This window comes from Carlito syrichta, unplaced genomic scaffold (genome assembly GCF_000164805.1).
Source record: "Carlito syrichta isolate Samal-C Ts95f unplaced genomic scaffold, Tarsius_syrichta-2.0.1 Scaffold287565, whole genome shotgun sequence".
NCBI lineage: Eukaryota > Metazoa > Chordata > Mammalia > Primates > Tarsiidae > Carlito > Carlito syrichta.
Window position 1 is genome coordinate 33,444 of NW_007231661.1, and position 25,939 is coordinate 59,382.

Here is a 25,939-nt window from a genome sequence, read left to right on the forward strand (position 1 = left end):
TTCTTACTCTACCTCTAGTGCAAGCCATTGAAAGAAGTCTGTTCAGCATTATTTGCGAAGGGTAGTACATTTTATAAAATAATTGTGCAATTCACTCTGATGAGCAACTTCAGAACCTTTGGGACCTGTTGCTCTCTACCTGGCATCCAGCACTCTTGTGGCTTAAAGGCCAAAAGATATATTTTCTTATCTTCCAACTGGTATTAAATTATCTCAAAGGTGAGAACTATTTTCTTCTAGTACTGGCTCCAGTGGATGCATTATAGATCCTGAGGGTGTATAGAGGGTTATTTTTCCCAAAAAATCATAGGAGACTTGGCCTATATACCTCAGGATGTTTGGGGCCAAGCCCATAAGGAAAATGTTTCCAGGGGATGATTCTGTCTTTCTGTTTCCCAGAGGCAGAAATGTGGCAATGTCAAGGCAGCTAACGCCTGGGCCAGGATCCAGGAGCAGCTTTTTGGGGAGATGGGCTTGTGGGGCCAGGAGGCAGAAGCCACACCCTACTCCAGGTGGGAACTCGACTGGAGAGAAGGACCTGCTCGCATGAGGAAGCGCATCAAACGCTTGTCTCCACTGGAGGCCCTGAGCCCAGGAAAGTACAAGGTAGGAGTTAGATGCAGCAGGACAGTGGTGGCTCCAGGTAGGAGCTGTGTAAGGAAGTGGCTCTTTAGCTTTTCCATTGCATGTTGTTTTTATCAGGTAGCAGAGCTAATGTATGCAGCTACATGTAGAGGAGTCCCATGATTTATTTATTTATTTATTTTTGAGTTGGAGTCTCACTCCATCGCCCAGGCTGGAGTGCAGTGGCATGCTCATGGCCACACCAGCATCGACCTGCTGGGCTCAGGCGATCCTTCCACCTCAGCCTTCCAAGTAGCCAGAACTACAGATGCATGCCACCATACTTGGCTAATTTTTTGATTTATTGTAGAGATGAGATGGAGCCAAGTTGCCCAGGTGGGTCTCGAACCCGCGGGCTCAGACAATTCACTCACCTCGGCCTCCCAAAGCATGGGATTATAGGCCGAGCCACCGAGCCTGGCCACATTTCTGCCTTTTAAAGGATGAGAAGTCAGTTGGATTCCTTTGATAATGAATATAGAAAAATCTGTTAATCGTTTTTCATGTCCCTATTGAACAATTATAATTTCAGATATTCTAAAAGGTAACCTCCCAAGTACTGGAATGCTGGATAGTTCCTTCTGCATTCACCTCAAGTCACAATGTTGAGTTTATTCTCTAGTCTGTAACCCCAGAAACTTTTATACATGCTAAAAATTATTTATAAAACCCAAAGATAAAAATATATTTCATTTATTCAGTAGACATGCATATTTTAAGTATTGTCAATAGTTATCTGGTGGAATGTAATATTTTTCTCTCAATACATTTCTTAAAAATTGGAAGCAGGAAAATTAAGTAACCTGCTTACTGTGCTTGTGACAAAGCCAAAGGCTGGCCAAGAAGCCTGGTATATGGTGCCTCATGCTGTCCAGCCTCAGATCCTTTGCCTGCACCCTCTCCAGCAAATCCCCTACACAGACATCAGGTTGCTATCTAGTCCCATCTTGGCATCTTCTTTGGTAATTACTGTAAGTCCTAGTTAATGGAAGATTGTGGGTTTTTTCCCCTTTGACTCATGAACATTAATATTTGCATTTTATTGTGGTCCTTTAGGATTTAGCATTCCTCTCTCCTTGCTTATGAGTCTTGAATAATTTGAAGGCATCATATGCATGTGTATTTGTGAATTTGTGGAACTGGGAGGTCAAAGCATACATGTAGTCTACAGGATTTAATTTTGCTTTTCTCTGGTCTTATTTCAGGAAAACCAAGACAAAAATGATAATATTTCTCAAACAAATGTTGAAAACCAAGGTATTTAGTTGATCAATTTTGTTTCTTTTTTCCTTAATAATTAACTTAATTGTTGGACTTTTAGTATCTTATTGAAAGTATTAAATTAACATTTTAGAAAAAGAAAATACTGTAAGACTGGACTAGGCAACACTGAGACTATTCTCGTTACTATGCTTGCAAAATAAGAAACAACTATTCCAGGCCTAGATGCTTTATTGAGGGAATAATTTTGTATGAAACCTGCAACAATAAGAATTTTGGGGGGAAGAAACCTTGCCAATTTAATATATCAGGGCGACCTTAAAAGGTTCCCCAACAATACATGTTCAGTAAGTGACCAAAAACAAATAGGAGAAAAATGACAAAAAAACTTAGATTAAAATAGGTAGAATAGATATTTAGTACTTTTTACATGGAATTCTCTAATTATGAAAATGACAGATATAATAATCATGATCTCCCAATTTAAAGAAAATTTTAGGAGTCATTTTTTTGTTAATACTTTTTACTTGGGTAATTCTCATAAAGAAATGTGGTTGAGTCAATTCGCTAGAAATTCAGTGTTTATTTTCAGAGATCATTTTGGCATGGACACACACACACACACACACACACACACACACACACACACATATAATTTAGTGTTTCCACCAAATACTCTGCCTCTTGGTTTGAGCACTCCCTGTCTATAAGTTTCACTGTACCCTAGGTTGCAGCGAGTGTCTTCTTCTTGTCTTCTCCATGACAACTTCTTAGTGTTGATCAAGCTTGTCTTATTTACTGCCTGAACAGAGCTTGGTACCTTGCTAGTGCAGTAACACAAGTCCAGAAGTAAGGATTCTGGGCTCTGGTCCCAGGGTGATTTGTGTCCCACTGTGGCACAGAACATGGGATGACATTGTGATACCTACTTATCTCTCTTCTCTATGCCCCAAGTCCCATAACTCTACATTGGAATGATTACCTGCCTGTTATGACTCAGAGATGGGAAATGCTGAGAGTGCTGTCATGGAAAGGATGGTCTGATTGTATGTGAACTATGGCTATGAGCTGCTATGTCCTCCCTTTCCCAATAAGCGGCGCCCTTGGGCTCCTTGTTTTTCTACATGGACCCTGTGTAGGGAGATCAGTCAAGGGAGAAAAAAGGGCCTATGGTTCTCTACTGTGCATTTCCCAGGTACCTGTGCCTACAGGATTCTCCCTTTGTTGGGAAAAGCCTATGAAGGTTTGCTATGAGCAGCAAACACTTCCATTTGTCCAGATGTGGGACTCTTTGGTGGGGAGAAGATCAAAGAGGTAAGCTTTTTGGCACAAATAAAATGATCCATAGCCTTCTGGCTATGCAATCAAGAGCAATCTGGCTGATCCAGATAGGTGGTTGCTTAGAATAGGTGATGGGAGGAGCAGGATCCGGAAATCCACATAGTTATATATTTGACCTGGACCCAAGTGCCCCTGCCTAGAAGTGTATCCACAGGAAATAAATTGAGATATGCACATAAAGATTGCAGTACAGGCCGGGCTTGGTGGCTTAGCCTGTACTCCCAGCACTTTGGGAGGCCGAGGTGAGTGGATTGCCTGAGCCCGTGGGTTCGAGACCTGCCTGGGCAACTTGGTGAGACCTCATCTCTACAATAAATCAAAAATTAGCTGGGCGTGGTAGTGTGCACCTGTGGTTCTGGCTACTTGGAAGACTGAGGTGGAAGGATCACCGGAGCCTAGCAGGTCGAGGTTGCAGTGGCCGGCAGCGTGCCACTGCACTCCAGTCTGGGTGACGGAGTGAGACTCCAACTCAAAAAAAAAAAAAGATTGCAATACAGTATAGTCATGATAGTGCAGAAATGAGAACCGTCTGTATCTCTAAAAAATAGGAGATAGGTTGGTTGATTATGAAATTGCCACATAATAGAATATTATGCAGTCAATTAAGCAATTCAAAAAAGTTATGGAATGGGAAGGTGCTCATGATGTTATCTTTATTGAAAAAATACCAGAGAAGAAAAATTGAATGCACTATTATTCTTATCATGTCGAAAATAACATGTGTGGGTGTGTGCATGTGTAAGTGTGCATATACATATACTCATATATGTACAGAAAACATAGATACTGGAAGTAAAAAAACCAAAATGTAAACGGTAGAATCAAGCAGTTCAACAATTAGGAGACCAGACTCTGGACTCAGAGAGACTTCAGATTCTACCTCTAGTTCTTAGTAGCAATATGATCTTGGAAAAAGTAATTAGCCTCATTCAGTTTTTTTAATTTGTGAAGTTAGGATGAAATAGTAGCTACAATCATGGTAGGACTAAATGAAAAATTGTCATCAAGAGTATTTGAAGTCGGGCTCGGTGGTTCAGCCTGTAACCCCGCGCCTTGGGAGGCTGAGGTGAATGAATTGCCTGAGACCGCGGGTTCGAGACCCGGCTGAACAACTTGGCGAGATCTCATCGCTACAATAAATCAAAAAAATCAGCCAGGCATGGTAGCGCATGCCTGTAATTCTGGCTATTTGGAAGGCTGAGGCGGAAGGATCGCCGGAGCCCAGCAGGTCGAGGCTGCGGTGGCCGGGAGCGGCCACTGCACTCCAGTCTGGGTGACAGAGTGAGACTCCAACTCAAAAAAAAAGAGAAGATATTTCTATCATTAGAAAAAAACAGCTACACTCTTTTAAAAGAGTGAACAAAGTAAAATTCAGAAAAATCAAATCCTGGATGAGCCTTTAGGGAGTTGAGTTTCTGATTATTAAAGGGGGTGAATTTGGAAATGATGTCCTGCAGTCACTGGTAAGCTGCAGAGGAGTCAGGGCTGGGTACACTTGGGCCCTCCAGGATGAATCAACTTGAAAGTGTGTTGACTACATCCCAGGGTGAGCTAGATGAGTGGTGTTTGTTACAGAAGCAGTGCAGGGGTATGGTGAGAGATCCACACTGTTCACTTTTGCCCTGGAAACTTGCTGTTCCTCTCAGTGAGGTAGGCACATGCTGATTGCCAGCTCTTGTGATATCAAGTGCCTCATGCCAAAACCACGTGTCCCTTTATGCTGCCGCAGATGAACTGACACCAAAGGAGCTTGAGAGTGAGCCAGATGAGGTGGCAGTGGACTGCACCCAGCTGACATTCTTCCCTGCTTTACATGAAAGTCTGCACTCAGAAGATTTCTTGGAACTGTGTCGGGAGAGACAAGTTATTTTACAAGAGCTTATTGATCAAGAAAAGGTAATACACCCAGTCACGGTTATTCTTTAAGATTATCAGACAGGAGAGAACCAAGCTTTTTTCATTCACAGGGGAGTAAGATCTCCATTCACTACAAAAACTGTCAACTAAATAATCGATGAGCAAATCTGTGGGCCTAAATTTGTGGGCCCAGCACAAGGATGCAAATGGAAGCCTAGATACCCTGTGTCAAAATATTTTAAAAATGTAACTCAAGCTAACACATTGTTAAATGGAATATGCTCCAACTTCCTACCTTGTTCTTCATAACAATCTTTGAGGCCAGTTTCAAGTTGAGAATTCCTGACCTTCCTGTAGTTAAGCACACCTTGGCCTCTACCTGACCACCCAGAGAGGCTCCACACCTTGAGGGGCCCTGGGTGAAGGTGTTTAGTGCTCCAGCCCATATGTTCAAACTGTCCCCAAGCCTTGGCCTTCCCTTGGTCATCACTTAGGCCTTGGGATAAGCATACTTGTGGCACCATCAACCTCCAAAGGGTCATCCTGGAGATGAAGTGTGTGCAGGCCCAGGAGGCAGGCTGTGGAGCAGTTGCTAGGGAAACCCAGGGTACTGGGTCCCTAGAGTTGGGCTGGGGGAGCTCTAGCTCCCCCGTATTCTCAGGTTCTGTAGTTTATAATCACGGTTTTGAGCCAGTCCCAGCCCAGCCTATTGTAGCCCACAGGTGCCCTTGACACTTGTCTGTATCTTGCTATTGCTGATTCTCCACTCATTTCCCTCAGAGGTCTTGTCAGGGGATGGAGGAAGTTCTGAAGTTCACAGGTGACAAGACTTTTCCAGCCCCTGAGGCAGAACAGAACTAGGAAGACACTGTTCTCCCCTCCTCACTTCCCTGCCTTGTATTTAAGCTTCAGTCTTTCTTGGCCTCCATGTTGCTCAGCAGGAAGCTGTCAGAAATGCCATACATTTGCTGTGGCAATAGGAATCTTCAGGATATGCAGGAAGGAACGGACAAAACCCAGCGGGTGATGGGAAAGGGAGAGAACCAGCAGGAGCCGTCCTGTTTCCACTTAGCGTGTGATGTCCCTACACCTGCCAGGAGGGGCTGGCCGGGGAGACCCCGCATGAGTGTTGGCTCCCCTGGAACAGGAGACTGGGATGGGCTGCCTTGGCAAATCTAACACTGCCACCGTGGAGGCGGAGTCCAGCAAACTATGCCCAGGAGGACAGCTTGATGCAGAGGAAAGTGCATAGAACAAACTCAGACCTCATTCTGCTTTTTGTTGCTATTATTAGCAAAAATGTCAACAGCTACGTGCCACAAGCCGTTCCTTTGTGTGCTCTTCAGGTAGCATCTCGTCTAGCCTCACCTGATCCTGTGAGGGAGGCTTGATCATTTCCATTATAAAGGTGGCAAAAGCAGAGCCCAGTGTGGTTATCCACTGGAATTGCTAGGATCTAATCTCAGATCTCTCTGACTCTCAGTTTCATGTGATTTTTCCCTTTCTCTACTGTCTTCCAACTTCCTGTGTTGGGCAAGTTACATAAACTCTCCACCACCCTATTTCTGGCAGCCTGCCCCTGTTAGACTTGGAAGTGTAGCTCCAGGCTCTGTGTGCTTCCTCTGTAACTGTTTTGGGTATTTCTGGGGCAGACAGGACTCCAGGTCCATTGTCAACATGTCATTTCTGTCCAGGACACAACACACCAAGCACATGCCAATCTGTCCTCTTGTATGTGCTTTAGCCCCTGATCCATTAAGGCTTTTAGACAAGGACAGGAACTGGAGCCTGAGGAAGGAAGGATAGGAGCACTGATCTTTGAACCATGAACATGTTCAGGCAAACATACAGAAAGTTTGCCCAAGGGGTGTGTGTGTGTGTGTGTGTGTGTGTGTGTGTGTGAGTGTGTGTGTGTGTGTGTGTGTGTGTGTATTTATTTAAGGGATGCCCTCTGCATTTCCCAGACTGGTACTTCTCTTGTGTTGAGAAATTTTGTAGCAAGCATTTGTTATAATCTAGCACTTTCTCTAATTCAGATGTCACCATGAGACCTTGTGAGTTGTGTCTTCTTTCTAGATTTTTAAGTTAAATAGGCCCAGACAGGAGTGTGACAGGTACATGTGCATGCTCCTGCATCAGAGTCCCAGATCTTCCTTCCCCTGCCATCACAGAACCGCTTGCTTATGTGGCCTTTTCTCTAGAAGACATTCCAGGAAATAACCTCCTCCCAAGCATCTGGGTGGCCTGACCCTGAAAGATGCCTCTGGAGCTGCAGGCACCATGCTGGCTCTGCGGGAAGCTGGCAGTGCAGTGGTTCCAGGGTGGTCACAGCTTAACTCATTTCTTTGTGTGATCATCAGAGTTCTGATCACCTCCAGCAATACCTGGGATGATAATTATTCAATTATTCTGTGCCACCTTTGCATCATTGATTAATGATTCCCAGAACCACAAACACATTTCTCTACAAACAGTTCCATTTGACATCAGGAGTGATTGATTTAATGCATGTTAATTTTAGGCCTCTGTCAGTTACCATGTGACTGGAAACCTTCCTTATATAGCTTCCAGATCCAGTCCAGAGTCAGAGTCAAGTGAGGGCTCATTGTGCTGTTGTTCTCTTTGACTACATAAAAAATTAAACTTTTTTTCCCGTACAAATTCCATGTACAATACAAGTTTGATTCTGGTAGAAATGACCAATTCAAAGGAGATATTTTTGCTCTGGACATCAGAGAGTGGCAACTCCCCCAGCCTCTTTCCAGGCGTGTTTAGCTGAGGCTGTTTGGAGAAGGTAAAGAAGGGTGTTAACCTTTCCATGTCTTAGTGAAGCGCCATTGCTTTCTGAAATGCAAACTGCACATGTCATTCCTACTTAATAGCAATTTGACGTGTCATACACAAGGCCATTCCTGAACTGACCCTATGGCTTTTCTGGGCTTAACTCCCATACTCTTATACATGCACACAAACACAAACACATGCATGCACGAATACATATGAGCACACACGTGTACAGGCACGTACACATGCATAGGTGTGCATGTACACACATGCTTGCTGCCTGCACATATATGTACACACGCACACACCCTTCACTTTTGACTTTTTAGTATGCAGAACTACCTATAATCTCCAAACATGTTCTGCTGGTTCAAGACCTTATGCCTTGAAATGCTTCTACTCTGTTTTTGATCTTCTTAGTTCTTAACCTCAACCTTGGGGTCATCTCCTAGGAAATCACTTCTTTGATGTCACCTCTGCCCCTCTTACTCCTGGAGTGCCAGTCCTTTCTTTTCCCACACTATGCTGGCATAGTTTGATATTCTTTTTCTTCTCTCTCATTAGACTATAATTTTCTTGAAGGCATGTTTCATTTACCTTTGTGCCTACCAGTGTGTGGGCACATGCTGAACACCTAGAACATATCTGTTAAATACATGTATAAACAAAGGGATGAATAAATTATTAACAATATGCTGATGTCAGATGAAGCCTGATCTTTCTTAGCCTAGCGTTGCCATCTGCATCAGAATCTTCTGGGCTGCTTATTAAAATTCAGATTCTAGAGCCCAACTCTGCACCTGTTGAATCAAAACTTCTGGGGTAATAGCCTGGGAATGTGAAGTCTGTCAAGCTGAGTAAATGCCCAAGATCCATGTGTCCAGGTATCACAATATTCAGAGTTACCCTGGCTAGAAACATGCTCTAATTTCAACTATTACCAATGAAAGGATCCTTAGTGAACACAGGTTATGATGAGCATTATGCTTTAAACATTCCTCAGGATTTGTAACATGTCTCACAATACACTTGGGTAACCAAACAAGACTAAAGCGACTTCTTTTTCCACCGGGTCTCCTCTGAATCTGCAGAGAAAGGTGGGCAGCATGGCTGTTTGCAGGCTCACTGTGGAAGTGGCATGTGAAGGCAGGCAGGGGGCATCCCTGCTCCTTGTCTCAACCTGAGAAGATATACTGATGTAAGGAGATCCATGTATTACATTCCTTTTCACATTTGGCAAGTTGATACATATCAATAGTATCTCATTGTTTTAATATACATTTATTTGATTGCTAGTATGACTGAATACTCCATCTAAAAATGGTCAAGGTCGAAAAAGTGATGCCAGAGTCCATAGGTAACCAACATTATTTATACAGCCTTTCCCTGTTTTTGACACTCAACTTTTTCTTAGCAATCTTTGCTTTTCTGAAAAATAAGGATACTTATTCCATATGCCAATACTAAAAGAAGGTACTAAGAGCAAGGTCGAGGCAAGCAGATATGTAGGTAGAAGGGCAGATAATAAATGCAGCAGGGCCAGAGTTTTCTTTGCAGTAGACTCACTCACTGACTCTGCACATAAACATAAGAGAATACATACATGGGTAGTTCTGTTACTGGTCCCTTCAATGACTACTCTGGACCGCAGTGTTCCCACTTATAAAATTATGGTGTTGCACTAAATTGAAGACTAATAATGCCAGTGAAGACTTCAGAGAGCATCCAATTGACCTTCCCTTTTCAGATGTGCCCACTGAAGTCTGACTTCAGGAGAATGTGCTGATGGGAGGTATCACTGAATTTCCCAGCAGCTTGCTGACTCCTGCTATGGTTTGAATATGTCCTCCAAATATAATTGCTATCGTAACAGTATTAAGGAATGGGGCCAGTATTAAGGATTAGGTCATGAGAACACCACTCTAATGAATGGTTTAATGCCACTATCGCAGGAGTGGGAGTGGGCTCCTGATAAAAGGGATGAACATGGCCTCATTTCTCTGTTTTGTGCACTTACTTTTGCCTTCCATTCTTCAGCCATGGGATGACCCTCACCAGATGACTGCACCAACATTTGGACTTCTCAGGCTCCAGAGCCATGGCCAAATAAATACAATTTCTTTATAAGTTACCCAGTCTATGGCATTCTGGTATAGCAGCAGAGAATGAACTAAGATACCTTCAGACTTTAGCTCCTGTATTTTTGAATATCCAGATAGCTTGATTGTTCTCATACACAGAGCTAGGGTACCTTCTTATTATCTACCCATTGGGAGTGATGGTATATAATCCAGTCATTCTTTAAAAAGTTCTACTTATGAAGCAAAAGTTTTGCTCTTTAAAGTGATCAATAGAATCATGGTATGAGGGATTTCTTAATCGTGAGTAAACTTAGGGAAGGAACACTCCCATGGCTAATTTAAATGGAAGAGCAGGTAATAATTCACTCGGGTTCATTTTCCAGTTTTTAAATGCCATTTATTTCTAGCAGAATCAATTTTTAACCTATTAACCCAGCTCTCATCAGACATTTTTTTTTTCTTGTGGTTTGGTCTATTCTGGTTGATACATAAGTCTCCCCAAAGGGAAGCACCAGAACACAGATATCTGCTCTGAGATCCTGCTTCAGGCACCATACAGGTTGTAATGGGAACGTAGTATCACGTGGAAGTGAGAGGGCTTGGAGGCACATAGACTAGGGATGGAACTGTGGCTCCATATCTCACCTTGTGGATGGAATTGCTGAGTCTCATTTGTAAAAGACACAACAGAAGACAATTTTTAAGCAGCCTGGCCTAACTCTCCCAACAGTGCTGGTGGGACTATAAATGATGTCACTTGCAAGAGGGTAATCTGGAAACAGCTATAAGAACTTAAAATGCCCACACCCATGACCTACAATTCCACTTCTAGAAATTTAATCTGCAGATTTGCTTATGTGTTTACAGTGACATACCTATAAGATGGTCATTATAGAATTGCTTGTTATGTCAAAATATTTGAAAGCAACCCAAATTTGATCAGTCAAATAAAATGTAGTACATCCATGCAAGGGAATGGTCTGTGACTGTTAACAGGAGTGAGATAATACTGCAAGAAGTTATTTGGAAGGTTCTCCAAGATGGTTTGTTAGAGGACAAGACTAGGTGCAGAGCTGTAAGTATATAAATGTGCTCTTTTTGTAAACAAAAAGAATACATACAAAACATGCTTATGTATTCATAGAATCTCTTTGGAAGAAAGTACAATAAAGTAAGAATGGTGGTTGGAAGACAACTAGGGAAGCTGGGAATGCCATTTAATTGCCCAGGTCCCAAAGTAGACATCTGTCTTTGATCTTTCCTGGTTTTTTTCCTTTTTCTCCTCCCTTCCTTTCTCCCTCCCTCCCTCCCTCCCTTCCTTCCCCCCTTACCTTCCCTTTCTCTGTCCTTCACCTTCTCTTTCTTTCTTTCCCTTTCTACCTCCCTCCCACCCTTCCTTCTTTCCTTCCCCTCCATCTTCTTCCCTTTTCTTTCTCCTTCCTTCCTGTTTCACTTTTGCTTTTCAGGTAGTCTAGTTGCAGTTCCTGTCAATTATCCATCTTCTTGTTTAGCCCCACTAACTTGTCTCCCTCTCTACTCTGCCTCCCATCCCAGGCCACTATCCATTCATAGACCACTGAAACAGCAACATGACTGACCACCTTCCTTTTAATCTTGGTCCTTTCTAATTCATACTTTCCTCAGCTGTCAGTGTCATCTTTCAGAAACAAGCTCGCTGGCTCTCTGTTGCAACCACAATACAACTCAACATCCCTTGATCGGGGCACTCCTTCTTTGCAACCTCATCTCAACCATACTGACCTCTTTTCTGCTTCTAGGCTCTTAACTGGATGCCACTTTTCCCTGAAATAATCTTCCAGATTTTCCATGGCTGCCTTGTTTTTATCCTTCAAGTATCAGGATCTGCACAAAATAGTGCCCTCGCTGTTTCTCTCTGGCTTATCATTATCACCATAATTCTATAATCTCAGTCTGTATTATAGTCTGTAATAGTTTGTGGGTTAAAATATCTCCACTGGATTTCAAACCACATGAGGGTAGAATTCCTATATATCTTGTCAGTCCCGTATCCCCAAATCCTGACTCAGGTTCTGACATGGAGTAGATGATGATCTAGATGAATAAATGAAATTGGAAATGAGTTCACATCAGACTCTGGCTTTGAAGGTGGTTTGAGGGTCAGATCCTTTGACAAAGTAGATTCAGGAAATACTGAGGCAGCTGGCTTGGTTATAGAAACCAAGACTCTTGACTAGTCCTTACTTAGGAATGAGCTCAGCCTGGACTTGCCCCGAATTGTAGTGATCATTGCTTATCTTGGGAAAAACTCTTAGTGAATCTTTGCTTTTTGGCTTTGACTTTGGTTTTCACTAATCTCATTTGATGCAAGAATTGGACAACTGGCACTCAGGGCCTACTTTCTAGGTTTCACCACTGTGGCCTCATCATTGCTCCCAAAGGTGAACAGGGAACTTACTTTCAGTCACAGACTTTACCACTTACTAGGTGATGGATCTTTGGTGTGATTCTTATCTCCTGGGACTTCCTTTATTTTCTCTTTGAAAAATATCTGTTCTGCTTTTGTGTAAATGAAATTAGCTCAAAATTATCTAAAAAAATGTTGGTGTTGGCCTTATTCTTGGTCCCTTTAGGCTCCCATCATCTAGAAATCATTTATTCATTCACTTGTTTCTTTAGGGATTTATTCTATGTAAGGACCCACTTATTCCTTGCCACATGCAGTACATACTGAGACATTGTCACAGGTCATAATTCCCCGGAAGCTAGCTATGAGGTTTACTGGGAGTGAGGGTTGCAGAGATGAACCAACAGAGAAGTACAACTCTCCAAGTTTCTTCCTGCCTTATCATTATCACCCTAATGCAGTCTCAGAAAAACCTTCAGCTGATTTCATAGCAGCTCTGGGTTTGGGATGGATTTTCACAGCTGTCTTGAATTGAGGCAAAGGGGCTAAGCCTTCCTACTCCACATTGACCTGGTAGGTTAGGTATAGATTGCTGCTGGGAAGAAGACATGGCCTGGCCAGGTGTTTTGTTTAGCTGAGGCAGTTCCAGAGAGCTGCCAACATTTCAAGCAGCTGGGGAATACATGCTTTGTTCCAAGAAGAAGAACCTGGGGGGAGCACTGTGCACCCCCACCACGCACTTGCCTTGACCCTCTGAGACGGCACTACCAGTCTTGTACTTGTGTTTCTAGACAGACCTGAGCACAACCCCACACCAGCCGGTCCCTGGACAAACTTCTCCTCCTCTGTAACTGAACGATGTCTTGTACCTGGTAAACTTTCCTCACTGTTAACTATAGAATGCTTTTTAGAATGCATGCTTGAGGAGGGGCTTACAGTGAGAAAAAGGACTTTGATGTACTTAATAAACACTCACCCACAGGCCTTGGTGAAGAAGAACTTGGGTAGAATAAACATCAGCCCAGGGTGTTGAGTGTGGAAGTGTGACACATGCTATAAAAAGCAGAACATTTCTGGGGCATTGGAGCTGACGTTCGTACAAGGTACTACTCTCACCTCCAAGTGCCCAGTGGGTGATTGGTCATTGTCCTCCCGTTTATCATAAGAATCATGAGCTTTCTCCACATGTACACCACCTGACTCTGGTGCTCTCTCCCTCCAGGTAACACAGAAGTTCTCCCTGGTGATTGTGCAGGGCCACCTAGTCTCGGAAGGTGTCCTTCTCTTTGGCCAACAGCACTTCTACATCTGTGAGAACTTCACACTGTCTCCCACAGGCGATGTCTATTGCACCCGCCACTGCTTATCCAAGTGAGTTCTCGGCTTGTCCCAGCAGATTCTTCCTTGAGCCCCATTCTTCCTTTCCAGTGGCCCCACTCTTTCCCCTCTCACCTTGTTCTTACTGTGGGCTTAGATTTGGGACTGAAACTGAGTCATGAGGTAAAACCAAAACCTGTAGGCATATGCCACCTATAACCATGGTTCCCTAAAGCTGAATCTGGAAGGGGTACCAAGGTGGACCTCCTCATGTCTCTCCTGATACGGTATGTATGGCAGGACATAGGAATCTTCCCTTAGGTTACTTGGGTGACTGAACTAATCAATTCAATCATATCAGCTAACTCGCCCAACAATTTGTTATTGCTCCTTCTGTGGAAGACACCCACACCACCCCTTCACTCTGAGGCACATGAGCCCAATTAGCAGCATAAACAAGTTATTTTGGGAGGAGTTGGTAGTACACTGTGATCATGGGACAAAATACATGTTATGGGAGGACTCTTCAGGATTATGCTTGTAGAGATGACCTCAGACTGGTGTTGTGAGGGAGGGCTACCCGAGGAACAGGTAAGATCTGGGTCTTGCAGGATAGGGAAGATTTGAAAAGAAATTTGAAGAGTCATTTTTACACCAACTGATACCAGAGGACTTTGGCAGGAAATTCCGATTTCTTCTTTAAGATAAAATATATTTGATCTATTTGGATTTAATCAGCTCTTTCTGCTGTTCTCTTGTGTTTATACAGCACAAGTTGACTATTTTCATTTTTGCCAAGGGTCTAGTTGACAAGTATATGTTTTTACCTGATCATTACTTTTGAAAACATTTGGATGAAGATTTCTTCATGTAGAGCTAGACTTTGCCTTTTCTGGCTAGAAATTTCAAATAATGACAAGACAATCTTTGAGCCCAGGGGCTCTCAAACTAGCTAATATCAGAATCTCTTGTGAGGCTTGTTAGCACACAGACTTCTGGGTCCTACTCCTATCCCAGTTTCTAATTTAGTAGGTCTGGGCTATGTCCCGAGATTTAACAAGTTCCTAACTGATGCTGATTCTATCACTGGTCTGTTTCCACACTTTGAGAACCACTGTTTTAGGCTACTGACAGAGGAATCTGAATCTTACCCGCCAGTAATCAAGAATTTCCAAAATAACCTGTTGTCGTATCACTTTCAGTCTATGTCAGGAAAGCAAGAGCTGAAAAAGCGTGGAAGAGTAGATGTCAGCCCACACTCCTTTGATTTAGATCAAAATGCTTTAAAATACTTGGCATTTTTCTCTCTGCTAATTTCCATCTTTTATTCATATCAAATGTTCACCGATTGCTGCGGGTCTTCTGTGCTTTTCCAAAGCAGGAGGAGCATAATTAATACTTGGCACACTCATCCCTTCTTATTGCTCATGTTTTATTGATATTGATCAATATGAACAATGGGTCTACAGATGTGCCTTTCTGAGAGCTGATGAAAGCTTTCTAATCTACCTATATGCATGGCATGCTCATGTGATGACTTGAATCATCCATTGCTTCACTGTTCACCTCTGGCTTGGATTGAGCTTGTGTTAAAGAAGATCTTATCGATTAAGTAAACTGTGTTTATGAGGTGCCTCTAATCATGATCAAATTGACTATATCTGCACTTTTAATGGAAGTTCAGTGGCCAGGTTGTACGTATGCACTTGATTTGCAACGACAGTCAGGAGAGACTTTCCATGTCTGAAAATGCAAGTAAAAGTAGAGTGAGAACAAATTACTACCCTGAGATATCATTTGGGGATTGCACAGGTAATTTTAATCACCAAACCTCAAAAAAGTGTTTGTTAATCAGACAGTGCTTTCTCTCTGGGGTCTTGTCTACTGTCTTAAGAAACTCTTGGCACTCCTGGAGACAGTTCTCAGAGACAGGCTGTTAGATCATGCCAGATCAATGAGGATTAAGTCTTGTTTTGACCATGGAGACTAAGGAAGATACATAAATAAGTATTTTAAAAATAAAGTTATGTCAAGCCTGAAATGTTTCTCTAAAAGACTGCTATCAAATTGAGCACAGTTGAGCATTAGACCTTGAAAGATGCTCTCTGATGTACCATAAAAATATCCCAAATCAAACTCAAGAACACCAAAGATTCCTCATCAGAGATTGGGCTTTGTACTTTGGAAATTTCCTTAGAAAGCAACAACCTTCTGAGAAGGTTAACTTTTGCTTTGCTTCTTAACTGGTTAGAGTGGCTATGTTAGTTTTCCAGAGCTGTAAAAAACAGAGCGACTTTTAAAAAATAGAGATTTATTGTTTAACAATCCTAGAGGCTAGAAGTATGAAATCAAGGTAGAGCCACACTACCTGTGACTGCTCAAGGGAAGAATCCTTCCTTGCCTTTTCTGGATTCTGGTGCTTATGGACAATCCTTGGCATCCCTTGGCTTAAGGATGCATTGCTTCAGGCACATGGCCATCTTCTCCTTGTATGTCTTCACATCACCTTCCCTCTGTGTATCTTTCTGTCCAAATTTTTCCTTTTTATAAGGCATCAATCATGTTGGATTGGGGTCTACCCTGATGAGCTCATCTTGATTACCTCTGTAAATGCCCTGTTTTCAAGTTACATTGTATGGTACTGGGGATTAGGATTTCAACATATCTCTTTTGGGGAATACAATTCTACTCACAACAAGGGCGGTCAACTCACAAGGTATAGCATGTGAATAATTTGTTGGAAACTCAGACCATTCAACTAACTCTTTGTGATAGGATTCTATTAATCAGATACTTCTTCCCCATCAGTGAGCAGCTTTAAGGCATCATTTCTCTGTTTAACTCAAAAATATTTATTGAAAATTTATCTTGTGCTAGGTACTATGGTAGACTCCATAGATACAAACAGATGAGTCAGATGTGGGCTAAATCTAGTAAAGAGTTTGTAATCTAGTGAATGATTCTGGGAATAAATTTGGTAATAATCAGATAACTTCAAATGTGGGGCACAAAGTATATTTGATTCTGAAATCCACTTCTACTATCAAAGAACAGGTCAACCAATGTCACAATTATCATTTAGCTTACTGTGATTTCCCTAATAAGAATATTAAAAGTTATACTATAACTACCTGGACAATTTCCCCATATCTTGATAGCTGTTGTGCTGTAGAACTGTGAACAATATTCTATGAACTATGGCAATAGGTCTATATAAAGAAGAGGGATATGGATTGGCTGCCACTTTTTGCCCATTGACCTTGGGTACCTGAACTCTGATTTATGTTGCAGAACATGTAGGATGTAGAGATGTCAAAGACACCTAATCACAACTGTGTGAATAATGCTACATAAGACAGAACTTAATTTGGACTTATATCAGGAAACTCAACAACGTTGTACATAATTTAGCTTTTCTGAGGATTTGTGTCTTAGGATTCATGTCCTATATGGTTATTCCATTCCTACAAGCAAGAAGTATGGCTGGCTTTTATTCTAAAAGCCTCTTGTAATTTTCTAGAGCATTCTTCCTTAAGCCATCAGTGTTTCAGAGACCTGGTTGCAGAATTAGTCAACATCCAGCAAACTGAAAGCAGGGAACCAATGGGAAGATCTCTGTCAAATCCAGGCCATCTTTCTGTCTCTGGGAAGAAAAAGTTTGAGTTTTAGAATCAGGGAATCTGATTGTTGAATGAGCATGAGTTTTAGAATCAGGGGACCTGAGTTTGAATCCAAGTTCTACCTCTTAATGACCATATGATCTTGGAAAGTTCTTGTCTCTGTGGAATGCAGTTTCCTCATTTATGATATGGGATTTAAAATGGCACATGCTCAGTAAAGGCTTTCATGAAGATCCAATGAAAAAAGGAATAGGGAAGTGCTTGTCAGGTCATAGAGCATGATAGTCACTCAGTAAACATGCTCAGAGCTCAGGGGACTACTTCCTCAGAGAACAGAGAGTCCAAAGGTCCATGCCTTTGCATAGTCTGCAGTGGGGAGATACCAGTTAAGTGTACAGTTAAGATACAGAGGACACTTTTTATAGTTTTCATAAGCTTGAGGCTATGGGAGCACAGAGGAGTAGTTATGTCATTCCCATCGGTTTCTTTACCTGAGATGCTACTTGACCTAAGCCAAGGGTAGGAGGAGGAATTACCACTATGGCCCCACTGGGAGTCAGAGGAGTTTAAGGAAAGCTTAACTTAAACCCACATAGAGGCACTAATAACAAACAAAGGTCCTCAGTCAGCAGCAGGTTTGAGTTAAAGTATCGTGGAAATAGCATCCAGAACCAAAGCCACATTTTGTATTTGATCTATCCCACAGCAGTGTGGCTCAGAGCAGAGGGCCCAAAAGGGTTGTTCTGAGAAGGGGCTGCAGAGAGCCTGAGTCTGCATCTTCAAAATCCAACTGTGTAGCAGCCTAAGCAAAAGACTCAGGCTGTATTTCACACAGGCAGGCTTCTCTGCTGCCCAATGGTGAGTATCCAATGGATGCACAAGTCAAAGCTCTTAGTACTGCAGATGCTGGATCACCACTGACCATAGACTAGAGAATTCCTGCCAAGCCTATATGACCTCTCGGGCTGTCTCTCAGCTTCCCCAAGAAGTATGGCATGGAGGTCCTATGGCGGGTAGCACACTGGGAACTGGGACGGGAGGAAATGAAACATTCTCTTCACCCGCTTTCCACCACCTTGGACTGGGGTTGGCAGACACCACCGTGGGGTAGAGGTTCTTTCAGCTCTTGGCTCTCTGGGTCTGTGGTCATCATGTAGGCTTCCAAGGGCTGGTGCTCTTGAGAGGCCTTTCATTTCTCAGTCCCGGCATTTAATTTGAATTGCTGTGGTGGTTTACACAATTTAAAATTACTACATGACCCAAATGTTCAGATATATAACTGTCTATGGCTGAAATCAAGTTTATTTCTCAAGCCCCCATTTGTACAGGTTGTAAAAAGTTTCATCAGGTTACCTCAAGGTCTCTCAGTTATTTTCAGTGTACAGTCATTTATTTGGGAACAAATATTTGAGTAAATTCATGATTCTCTCTTCTTTTCTTCCCCTCTCCTTTTCAAGAAGGAAGGATTATTCTGAGAACATTTAGTAAAAGCCTCCTGTGATACCCCTCATAATTACATCACCACATAAAATTGGCCACTTTTTGGACTACCTCCTGCCTCCTATAGGCATGCCTCCATTCCTCAGGGTGAGTGGAAGGTGGGTTCATACATGGATCCCTACTCTGACTTTTGAGTAGGTCCCTGACAAGCCGTTCATGCTTACTTCTCAGTTTTCAAGGCTAGCTTGAGAATTTTGAGATACACCCTCTGCCCTTTTTCCCACTCAAGCCTGAATATTGCACACCAAATGAGCTCTGGCTTTCAGATCATTATTTCTGCTGTGTGGATCAACAATCTCTTCAGCATTCAGTGGACCTCTTTGTCCCAGGCTGGGTATACTTAGCAATTCAGTCTGTCCATTGAGAAAGCTCTTAGGGCTGCCAAACATTTGAAGAAAGTGGGCCAAGGGTCTTGAAGAACTCCCTGGTTTAATACCAGACATCACCTCACAACCTCTGTGACACAGCCTTGTTTGCCCGGGAGAAGAAACAATGGCTGAAGGTTCCCAGGGACCAGGCAACTGGACAGCCTCTCAGGATCCAGGCACTGCACAAATGGGCTACATGCCATGGCCCTACAGACTCTCTGGTGGTTTCTCTGCTCTTCTTTGTTCCCTTTCTTCCTCCTCACTGTGATATCTGACCCCTTGAGCTTTTGTTTTTCACTCAGTCTTCATAGTCATCCATCTGACTTCCTTCAAACCTTTGAGCTTCCACCTGTCACCCTCGCTGCTGAGCATCCTATACTCCCCAGTCCTAAGAGGAAGGGTCTGATTCATACCAGTCCTTGTGGCAATCACAGGCCACACTTGAATCACTTACCTTGTCCACCCTCTCAGCCTGACAGGGAAAGATGTCTTTAAGCATGAAACAAGCCTAACTGGTCAGAGGGACTAAGGAGTGTGGCAAGGCTAGCATCCTGGCACTCAGATTGCCCATGCTGAAGCCAGAGGCAGGGAGCATGGGGCTAGACTGGGCACTGAGGCAGTCTTACTCCTAGGGAGAGGAGACCAGAGGAATTCACCTCTGGTTCTCTGGCCATGCTTTACAATCATGCGTAGGACACATGAATCCTTTCCTGCTGGCCCCCACCCTCCATACCCAGGAGTCCTCACCGTTGCACTCAGGAGCCTTCTCACCCCCCAACCTCCTGCATACTTTGTCAACATTGTCTTGGAAACTGTTCCATCTGCCCTTGCCTGATGAGGCTGACATCCCACCCTAGTTCTTGAGGGCAAGACAGCTCTCCATGGGACAGTGGCCCCCAGTGCCAGAGCTGGCGCGGCAGTGCTCAGAAAGGGCTTATCAGATGGGTGGGTGCTGGCACGCTAATGGGCAGCAGCCATAGCACTCCTTTGACATGTCTCTGGAAATGTGGGTGGGGCTGGCAGAGGGCATGAAGAAGAAGCCTGCCACATGTCTTCTCACATATGCTATACATGTGCCCTGCATGTCTTGTTTCTTTTTCAGTATCAGCGACCCGTTCATTTTCAACATGTGCAGCAAAGACAGGTCCGCTGACCATTACTCGTGTGAGCGCTATGGCTATGGAGACATGCGGGAGCTCCAGCAGGCCCGCTTCCTCCTGCAGGTATGCCAGCTGGGCATTGACAAGCTGGTGGGGAGGAGGGAAGTAGGGAGATGAGAGGGAAGGTCACTTCTTCATGGAACACAGATGTGCCCCTCTTTGTGTCTGAGTCCAGTGCCCTTAGGGAGACCCCCATGAGTTCCCTGGGTTTTTTTGTTGGTCCTGGGCCCAGCTAGTCCCAGATGGTCCTAGCTAGAGGTTCTGACTTCTGCTGTATTCTCTCTCTAGTCCATGCCTTTGGCTGCTGGCCTTTCTGTCTTTCAGTGTCAATTAGGATACAGTCTCTTTGCTTTTTTTTTTTTTTTTTTTTGCTCTTGTACTCCAGAGCTACCTTGGAGACTTAGGAATATGGGGTTAGTGGAAACTGCATTCCTTTATGACTGAATGCCCTCTGCCCTGCTCTGAACCATGGCACTGGACCCTCTCCACTCACCTGTTCTTTTCATTCTCCTCCCTCCCTGCAGTGTTTACCTATCTCAAGCTTCTGCTCGTTTCTTCCCAAGTGGGTATAGGGATCTTCTGACTGAGTCCTCCAACCAGAGTCTCCTGGAGCCTCACCTGCTGCCTTCAAGGGCTTAGCCAGGCACTCAACAGAGACGGTGGCTCCCTTCAGAGGAAGAGCTCAGTCACAAGCTGGTCATAAACGCCTGCTTCTCATCCCATCTCACATATAGGTCATGCCTTCTAGAAACATCATCAGAGTGGCAAAGGGGGTAGGGCAAACTCCAAAGAACCTCCCCCCCTGCCCCGTAACCTCAAACACATCTTGCATCCATCAGTCTAAGCTCAGCAATAGCAAAGCTGTATCCCCATCCCCAGGGCTTAGAAGGCAGCTGGCAGAGGGGAGGAGCTGGGAGACCACGCAGGAGGAGGAGCAGGATGCCTCCCCCACCTTTTCTACAGGGTCTTTGTTAGTTCCAAAAACCAGCAAGTGGGCAGTGCTTGGCCCTGATGAACTCATTAAGAGTGCACTTCATTTGTAAATTTATTTTCTGTAAGTGGATCTTTGATTCACCATGTGACCCTCCTGCAGGAGGCCTCATTACTATTTTCTGAAACTGAAGCTCAGAGAGGCCTTTTAGGGGAGCAAATTACTGAAAAGACCAGCTGTACTGCTGACAAGGGTCCAGCCATTTGCTCTGGTCTAGACCTCTGATGAGCCCTCTTCCTCCCTTGCCACTGCTTTTGCCCTTATTTTGCCTGACATTTGTGACCTCCTTTGCAAAGAGGATAACCTGGAAGGAGATATTGGAAAAAAACAGCTCCACCCTGGTTAGTATGGAAAGGCCTGGACTTTGTCCTGATCTCAGCTTTGCCACTTTGGCTCATTTGGGCACCTCTCCAGCTTGTCCTTGTTCTCCAGTGAACAGGAGGCCATGTCTTATCTTTCCCACCATGGCACATACATTACTAGCATGTTTAGCGGCACATACTAAGTACTTGAAATTATTTTTTTAGCCGGGCTCGGTGGCTTAGCCTGTAATCTGCGCTTTGGGAGGCTGAGGTGAGTGAATTGCCTGAGCCCACGGCTGGGCAACCCGCCTGGGCAACTTGGCGAGACCTCATCTCTACAATAAATCAGAAATTAGACGGGTATAGTAGCGTGTGCCTGTAGTTCCAGCTACTTGGAAGGCTGAGGCAGAAGGATCGCCGGAGCCCAGCAGGTCGAGGCTGCGGTGGCCAGGAGCGACCACTGCACTCCAGTCTGGGCGACGGAGTGAGACTCCAACTCAAAAAAAAAGAGAAAGAAATTATTTTTTTATAATATCATGTATACCTTAAAGTTTATATATAATAGTAAATGGGTATCAATAGTGACTTTATTTTACCCCAGTAAACATTTTGATTGTTTCCAGGCAATTGGCTCACTTAAAGTGATGAAGCCAGAGCAGGAGTATCTGTGTGCACAGCCAAGGATGGTAGGAGTGGTGTTAGGGAGCTTTGCAGGCAAGCTCCATTTGTCTAGCCCTGAATTCTTCCTGAAGAAAGTCAAAGTCTGGCACTCGAGGTAGCCAGGGCAAGCTGGACCCTCAACAAATTCTGCTTTCGCTTTCTTTTTTGCATATTATTTATATTTCTGTTTATAGAAAATATTTAAGACACTTATTTCCACTAGCAGAGGAGAGGGGATTTGAAATACCATTGCAAATACCTCCCCCCTGCCCAGGAGGCTTGATGAACTAGACTTTGAGAACTCACTTCTATACAGTTAGATGCACGTTGGGACTCTGCTGTTGGGTACAGTACCCATCCCTAAGTCTGATCCTTACCCTACCTCTATCATCCCTTCACGTCCAGGTCTCACCTTCCCTGATTGTCCCTACAGCCCTGGGAATTCTCTGGGGATTTCATCTCATCTCTGAGATTTCTCTTGCATGTAGATTCACTCTATCCTTTATTCCAAGTCTGTTATTTACATAGCTTAGAATAGAAGAAAGGGAGAGAGGGAAAGAGGAAGAAATGGAGGAAAAAGAAAAAGGAAAAAAAACAATGTGGTTTTATTTCAACATTAACAAATATCTCTAACAATAACATTGCTATGTCATTGTGGCCACATCAAAATGGCTCAGCAAAACAAACTGGGCAAAGCACCGGTCCCTCTTAAATCTGTAAATGAGCACAGAATGCTATCTAGTGTCACCCATCTATCTAGCTTCCCTAGTGTTTCTGGTAAGGCAACCCCTGGCTCAGGAAACCAAATCCATAACCCGGAAGTCAAGGTGTCTGAGGATGTCACTGAGCGCTTTCTCCCTCATCTGCTTCTCATTTGTCCTGGAAGTCTTTTGTTTCCTTTTTTTTTTTGAGTTGGAATCTCACTCTGTCACCCAGACTGGAGTGCAATGGCTGCTCTCGGCCACTGCAGCCTCTACCAGAGGGGCTCCAGCGATCCTTCCGCCTCAGCCTTCCAAGTAGCTGGAACTACAGGTGTGCGCTACCATGCCCGGCTAATTTTTTTATTTATTGTAGAGATGAGGTCTTGCCAAGTTGCCCAGGCGGGTCTCGAACCCGCGGGCTCAGGCAATCCACTCACCTCGGCCTCCCAAAGCATGGGATTACAGGCTGAGCCACCGAACCCGGCTTGCTTCCTTTTTCAACCAAAGGAATTTGGAGCTATGGTCAGGCCCCCATCCTCCCATTCATGCTGCAGAAACTCTGTCATCTCTGTCAGCAAGGTCTTTATACCTGAGGAAGTTGGGGAAGACTAACCAAGAAGGGTTGCCTGACACAGGAACCCAAATGACCTATTGCCAGCAACTCTGTCACCTAGGGGTATCTTCATTTCAGGAACTTGGAGAGCAATAAAAGCAGAATGGTTTCTCTTTATAGGACATTGCCCTGGAGCTCTTTTTCCGAAATGGATATTCCAAGTTTCTTGTTTTCTACAACAGTGATCGGAGTAAGGTCTTTAAAAGGTAAGGCCTGAAAATTCTCCTTTTGAGGAAACTGACCTTGACTGAGGACTGAGAAGCAAAGAGTGCTCAACTCTGTCCTTAGGAAAAGTGTTCTCAATTCACAGGATTTAGACTAGGCACAAGGAAGAACTTCCCGACCCAAAGGAACAAGTCATGGAACAAGTACAGATAAAAGATAGAGAAGGTCTTTCCTTCAATCCTGGGAAGCAGACTCCATTTTCATGACTGAGGTGATTTAGAACAGTAATGACTGATGGGAGAAAAAAATCATGCAGATAAACATATTTAAGAAACTGGTTTTAATGGGTCTTCTAGACTTTTCTGACTTTATTTTCTAATTTTCCAAGTAATTTTTTTACTTAATATTTCTTTTTGATCCCAGTTGCCAATTTTAGTTGCTCCCAATTTTGTATTTCACTGGAAAAAATTCCAAACAACTAATTTCCCACATGTGCATTGAACATCTTTTTTTCTTAAAGAGCAAAGCCTGCTGTTTTAGTTAGCTTTTCTTTCTCCAAATAGATTAATTGATCTAAAAATGCTAAGCCAATGTGTAAGTTCTCAATACCATGGCTATTTATTTGTTTTATTATTAGATAGATAGGTTGATTTGTAGAGAAACTCGAAAGGACAGAAAGAAGGTAAGTTCCTCATCATGAATAGATCTCATAGGGATTAACAGGGAGTAGTTATGTTCTGCCCCACTTTGGACTGGAAGTTCTGAGGGGAGATTTGGCCTCCTGGCCTGGGAGCCCCATTTTGGTGTTCAAAGCGTCCAGCCCTGTCTTCCTGGTTGTCCTTGCCAGTAACTGACACCAGGACCAGCTGCTGAGTCCAAGGGGCAGGCCAAAGTGGAGAAAAACAACTCCCACAAAGGGACTTTTTGTGCCATCTGTGGGCATACCTCCTTGGACTAAAGTGAGCCTTCCCACAAGGTTCTTCCAAGGGCTGCTGTTAGATTGCATCCTAAAATTATCTTCAAGGTCTATCTTGGACCAAACCGAATAAGCAGACATTCAATGCCAACTTGATTCATTTTCCCCTGGGGTTTCTGTGTATCACACAAAGTTTTTCACAGTTTATCTAGAAATCTTACATATCTGTAGCTCAGGTCGTGAATGTAGCCTAATGACAATTCCACAGGTACCCCCATCCTGACATTAAGATGATATTTTTCCCCGGAGTGATATACAGCAGTGGTTATTGAAATTGGCATTGTTATCATGCACCTGGCCCAGAGGAGGCACCTTACACACACTGTCTTAGTAACTATTGCTTTATTGTTATCATTGTTATCATTAAGGCTAGAGTATATAACACCAGAGGGTGCGGAGGGGTACCTCAGAGGCACACCCAGGCTTACTATTCATGATCTAGGGGCAGGATGAAGTGCAGAGGGGCAAGAATAAATCCACCTTCTTGCCTGGTTCCAGAAATATCTCTGCTGGAGGTGGAAGGGTCTTGACTCTGCTGACAGAATTATCCCTTCTCTTTTTGTCTAGCTTCTGCTCTTTCCAACCTAGCCTGAAGGGGAAAGTTGTCCCAGAGGATCCCCTCAATCTAAGGTAATGGCAAGGTAGCTGTGCTTTCTGGGCATGGTGCTAGCCAGGCTTTGATATTCTTTATTTGCTTTGTTCTCCTCTAAAAGATTCATGCAAAGAGCACGCTAGTCTCTTCCTCCATTTTTCTCGCTCCCATCCCCATACACCCTTCATCCTATTCCTGAAATTCCTTCCACACCAATTAAACCTCTGTGAACAGACTTGAAGTCCCACATGCTCTGTGGTTTTTTCAGACCCAAATGACAGGAAATGACTCTGTCTGTGGTGACTGGGCAGGTGTCCCCGAAGGTGTTAAGCCAGGCACAGCCTTGGGGGACATACCCTCAGGTGTGGATGTGTGAGCAATCCCAAGTCTTTGCCTCTTGTAATGAGCATTTCTGAATGCTTAGAAACTAAAATAATAAATGATGTGTGCAGAACAGATGTTAATTCACAAATCTTTGGGGCATCTTTCCCAGTGAGTGAAATGTTTACACCTCCTAGACAAGAAGACCAATTCAAGATCAGTAGGGGGTTTTCTTTCAGTTAGCAATAAGAATAGGAAGAAGGTAATTGCTGGTTTTCTCCAGAAGTGCGTGAGGACAGGGCAGGATGGGTGTCCCCATGAATGACATTCAAAATATGTATAATGAGTATAGAATGGGT

The 25,939-nt window shown here is 43.6% G+C and overlaps 1 protein-coding gene across 1 annotated transcript in view; it reads left to right on the forward strand.

The window, feature by feature from the left end:
* LOC103254854 (WD repeat- and FYVE domain-containing protein 4) overlaps positions 1–25,939 on the forward strand; it is a 115,790-nt gene that overhangs the window by 4,284 nt on the left and 85,567 nt on the right. The window contains exons 2-8 of the mRNA XM_008052841.2: positions 400–606; positions 1,830–1,881; positions 4,916–5,082; positions 13,517–13,665; positions 20,202–20,322; positions 23,647–23,732; positions 25,235–25,297. Of these exons, the coding sequence (XP_008051032.2) occupies positions 469–606; positions 1,830–1,881; positions 4,916–5,082; positions 13,517–13,665; positions 20,202–20,322; positions 23,647–23,732; positions 25,235–25,297 (776 nt within the window). The 5' untranslated portion in view covers positions 400–468. The remainder of the gene's footprint in view (positions 1–399; positions 607–1,829; positions 1,882–4,915; positions 5,083–13,516; positions 13,666–20,201; positions 20,323–23,646; positions 23,733–25,234; positions 25,298–25,939) is intronic.